This window comes from Echinops telfairi, unplaced genomic scaffold, assembly GCF_000313985.2.
Source record: "Echinops telfairi isolate 266 unplaced genomic scaffold, ASM31398v2 ScPeMD7_443;HRSCAF=831, whole genome shotgun sequence".
Classification (NCBI taxonomy): domain Eukaryota; kingdom Metazoa; phylum Chordata; class Mammalia; order Afrosoricida; family Tenrecidae; genus Echinops; species Echinops telfairi.
The window spans coordinates 26,859,682-26,864,581 of NW_022104341.1; the positions used below are offsets into that span (position 1 = coordinate 26,859,682).

A 4,900-nucleotide genomic window follows, 5' to 3' on the forward strand; every position below is an offset into this window, starting at 1 on the left:
AGAACACTGGTGAAGAGCATTCCATACAGTAGTATATTTGCACTCTGTCCCAGAGTTCATGGCTGCACTCTCATCAATATACAATGTATATTTAAAGCGCAACTACTCTTTTGGCCCAGACTGAGTCCCACATTGAGTAAGTAATGGAGTACATACTGGAAGGCATGAAGAAGACTTGAGTTACTAAGTCCAGACTTGAGAAAGAGTTGCATGCTGAAATGGCAACTTCTCCAAGAGAAGAGAACCGTGACTATTTGCCAACCCTGCTCAAGATGAAATCAAAATTTGTAAAATCTGTACGTGTATGTGCCATATTCTTCAGGTGACTCACCTTAGCTATAGTACACATGAGATTAATAGCATTCACCACGTTGTGTACTGGAAGTATCCGAAAGTTCTTACCCAGGAATCTGAAAAACAATTTATAAGTTAATATAGAGCATACAACTTAACATGCTATCCTAAGCATTTGCTAAAAAGGCAGAAACCTCTATTACTCATTACTGGTGTATTCCTTCGTGCCATGCCATATACCACAGAGGATCTGAGGTGACACTAGCCAATACTTAACGGAAGTGTTCCTTTTGCTCAGGTCCTTCAGGAGAATCCCACAAATCAACATGAACCCTAAAACTTGCCATACTGATTCATAAAATAGCTATTTGGTCCATGCTTCCTTAAATAAGATAGATTAACATTATTGTTTATGTTCCAGCAAAACAAAACTCGTTTGTCCAAAATATTAAGAACTAAAGCAAACACAATATAGTTTCAGGAAAATATATCTGAGGTGACATTCTTCCATACCTCTGCTGAATCTTGAACATCAGATTCCATTCCTCCAGCCCATGGAAGGCAGCAGATAGGACCAAAAAACTATTTTGGTGAATGTTTATGAATTTCTCAATCTTGGCTATAAATATTTCTTCAGCTGACATAAGACATTCTTTAGCATCCATCAGTAAAAACGCAACTCCTAGGGAAGTTGAATATATTATTTGTGATAAATAACAAAATAACACTTTCATACAGATTAAACCCAAGCCCATTGCTCTTGAGATGGCTCCAACTCACAGCAACCCTGTAGGACAGAGAGCTGCCCACCATGGGGTTTCCAAGGCTGGCATCCTTATGAAATAGACCATCAACAGCATTCTCCATGGGTGAAAGGCTCAAACTACCACCCTTGGGCAGCATCCAAGTAGCTGCGTAACTACTGTGTCACCACGGTCTCTTAAACAACTACTCAGGTTGTTCTGTGCTACTAAGTTTCAGAGCAGCCCTGTGTACAACAGAATGGACAGGCAAGGTTGTGTCACCTGCATATGGCAGGTTAACAAGCCTTCCTCCAAGCCTGATGCCCTTTTTTTCATACAGTCTGGTTTTTCAGGTTATTTACTCAGCATATGGATTGAATTAAGTGTGGTAAAAGGATACAACCCTGACACACACCTTTCCTAGATTTTAAATACAGCATTCCTTGTTTTTGTTCCTACAACTGCCTCTTGGCCTATGTATATAGGTTCACATGAAGAGAATGAAGTGCGCTGGGATTCCCATTCTTCTCAATGTTCATAGTTTCTTATGGTCCAATGTAATGCCAATGCATAGTCAATAAAACACAAGTAAACATTTTTCTAGTATGCTGTGCTTTCAGCCAAGATGCATCAGTAATGCGTCATGTCCTCTTCTGAATCTGCTGTGAATTTGTGGCAACTACTTATGTACAACTGCAACCACTGTTGAATGATCCTCAGTGAAATTTTACTTGCATGTGATAGTAATGATCTCAAAACCAAACTCTCTGCCACTGAGTTGATGTCTACTCATAGCAACCCTATAGGTCATAATGGAACTGCCCCTATGGGTTTCTGAGACTGTAAATCATGGAAACCTAAAGCATCATCTTCGGGGCAGCTGGGGTTTTGAACTGATGACCTTGTGGTCATTAATGATATTGTTCTGTAATTTCCACATCTGTTGGGTGGGTCACCTTTCTTTGGAATGTACATAAATATACATCTTTTCCATTCAATTGGCCAGTTAATTGTCTTCCAAATTTCTTGGAAACTTGGAGTGAGTGCTTCTAGTCCTTCACCAGTTTGTGAAAATTTTCAATTAGCATTCCAGCATTTTCTGGGGCCTTATTTTTTGCTAATGCCTTCAGTGCAGTTTGGACTTCTTCCTTCAGTGCCATTAGTTCTTGATCATACCTACCTCTTGAAATAGCTGAAGTCCTTTTTTGTTATAGTGAATCTGTGTACTCCTCCTTCCAGCTTTTTTTGATGCTTTCTGCATTGCAACTCGGGAGGACTAAATTATTTTAATTGTTTCAGCTTGATATATACTGAGCAGGTTCTTCCATTTTGGTTTTCTAGTTCTATGTCTCTATATTTCATTGTAATACTTTGTCTTCTAGAGCTTCCCTTGGAGATTTTCTAGTCAGCTTTCTTACTTCATTTCTTCTATTTGCTTTAGCTAGTCTCTGTTCAAAAGCAAGTTTCAGCCTCTCCTGACACCACTGCAATCTTTTCTTGTCCTGTTCATGACCTCTCACTTTCTTCAGTGATGTTCTTGAGGTCATCTCAGCTAATCAGATTTTCTGTCATTGGTGTTCTTGAAATGTTCTCAAAATGCAGGTGGGATATATTGAAGGCCATCTTGGCTTTCATGGACTTGTTTTAATTTTTTTCAACTTGAGCTTACATATGAACAACTGATTCCACAGTAGGCCCTTGGCTGTTAATCCTGGGCTTCTCCATCATCTCTTCTCACAAATGTCAGTTTGATTCCTGGGTGTTCCATCTAGCAAGCCCATGTATACAGTTACCATCTATGTTGTTGCAAAAATATATCTGCAATGAAGAACTTGTTAGTCTTGCAAAATTCTATCATGTGACCTCTGTGTTTCTATCATCAAGGACATTTCCAGCTAAACTTCCTTCCCCTTTGTTTCCTACTGTCTCATTCTAATCACCAAGAATTTTCAGTGCATCTTGATTGCATGTTTGATAACTATATCAGATTTAAGAAGTTGGTATAATCCTTTATTTAGTGATTGGTTTATAAATTTGGGTCATATTAACTAGATAGGTGTCTAGATATGATCCTTTCACATCTTGAAATGTTCTTTTTGACGGTGAATGTGATGCCATGCTTCTTAAATTTGTCATTCCCAGCTTAGTAAACCGGATCACTGTCTTCTTCCATACGGCCACTACCAGTCTATATATACAGTCCATGTCTACTCCCTAATGCTTAGGATATATCAATGTGTCCAAGATTCGTATTTTCTACATTTCATTTCCCAATGATTAATGGATGTTGTTGGCTGTTTTCTCATTTTGTTTCTTGCCCTATCAGCAAATGAAAGTCCAAAAGCTTTATTCCATCCATATTACTGTGGCCACCTTTATAGAGAAGGCAGTTCTTGCTCAGTTGTCTTCTGAGTGACTTCCACCCTGAAGGGTTCATCCTCTGGCCCTGTAACTGACAACGTTCTGCAGTTAGTCAGTTTTTGCCAAGAATCCCTCAAATGGTATACTCGAATTCTATCTTTTGACACCATATCCAACAGTGTTGCCATGTTGATAACATTTTCAGTGGTTAATTCCCGAGAAGTGGACAACCTAGTTCCTTCTTCCTAGTTTCTTCTTACTCTGGAAGCTCCACTTAGCCTGTTCACTGTGGGTGACCCTGTGACTATATGAAATGCCAGTGGCATAGGTTCCAACATCACAGCAACATGCAAGCCATCACAATACAACTGACAGACAAGTGATGGAAATTAGTACTAATAGGAAGTAGTAAATTTTCTAACAAAATTCTTAGACAACAGAATAAAATAGGTAATCCTTTGAAGTGCTCTGTAGCCCCTAAAAGAAATGAATTCTAAATATTAGAATTACTAAACAAATCTCTTTTGGTTGGTAACTATTCTTTCTTCATACTAAGGCACTTGTCAAAAGATTAATTGTAGTTAAAAGATTAATTATATTTAAAAGGGGTTTTCCATATTATTATTTTTAAAATAAATCAAGAAAGATAGTCTTAAGCAATTCTTCAGTTATTCCTTCCTGGAGAAATCTTTCTACTAAAGCATAAATTGCTATATAAATTAATATACTGTGCATATTCCGGGATATCATATACTATAAGGCCTATAATGATGACTCAAAAAGGGGATTTGACTGAATTCTTATAACTCTTTTAAAGATTTGGGAGAGATATAACCTGAAGAAAACAATTATGTAACTACAGACTAAGTGAACTTGGACAATTCATATAACTTCTCTGAACCTAAATTTCCTTTATCTGTAATATGGAGATAATAGTGATTTGTTAGGTTTGTTATAAAGATTAAGTAGTACAACATATAAAAAGTAGCAAAAGACCTTAACCTTTTACTTGGTTAATGAACTACAAAATCATTAGAACGTATACCCACATATTTTATAGGAAACGAAATAAAAATAACAAATATACCATACCAGATCGAGGAAATACAATAGCTCCGTTTTCCACTGTCTCTGAATACCGGATCTTGTGGCTTTGATTTTCTAGGGTAGTTGCAATTTCACAGTTCTTTAAAAATATTTTCAGAAATGTAAGCTTTTAACATGATTATAACTTATTAACTTAAAAAACATTATATTAACTCACTTCTTGTAACGACACCACTATTGATTCGTGGTATATGCCATCATAAAAAAAACAAAACTAATCCAATCCTTATGAAGAAATTATTTTATATGTTTTGTTTTGTTTTTTACTCACGTATAAGCGAGTTTTTAAAAAACAATTTAATAAGGGCCCAAAAAAACCCTTTTTTTTTTAAACATTTTATTGGGGGCTCATACAACTGTTATCACAATCCAGACACACATCAATTGTGTAAAGC

The 4,900-nt window shown here is 36.7% G+C and overlaps 1 protein-coding gene across 1 annotated transcript in view; it reads right to left on the reverse strand.

Annotated features, from left to right (window-relative positions):
- Positions 1-4,900, reverse strand: part of CUNH1orf146 (chromosome unknown C1orf146 homolog) — a 10,477-nt gene that overhangs the window by 1,243 nt on the left and 4,334 nt on the right. Inside the window, exons 2-4 of the mRNA XM_004699263.2 lie at positions 4,491-4,584; positions 808-976; positions 332-410 (exon numbers count right to left, since the gene is read on the reverse strand). Coding sequence (XP_004699320.1) covers positions 332-410; positions 808-976; positions 4,491-4,584 — 342 coding nt within the window. The remainder of the gene's footprint in view (positions 1-331; positions 411-807; positions 977-4,490; positions 4,585-4,900) is intronic.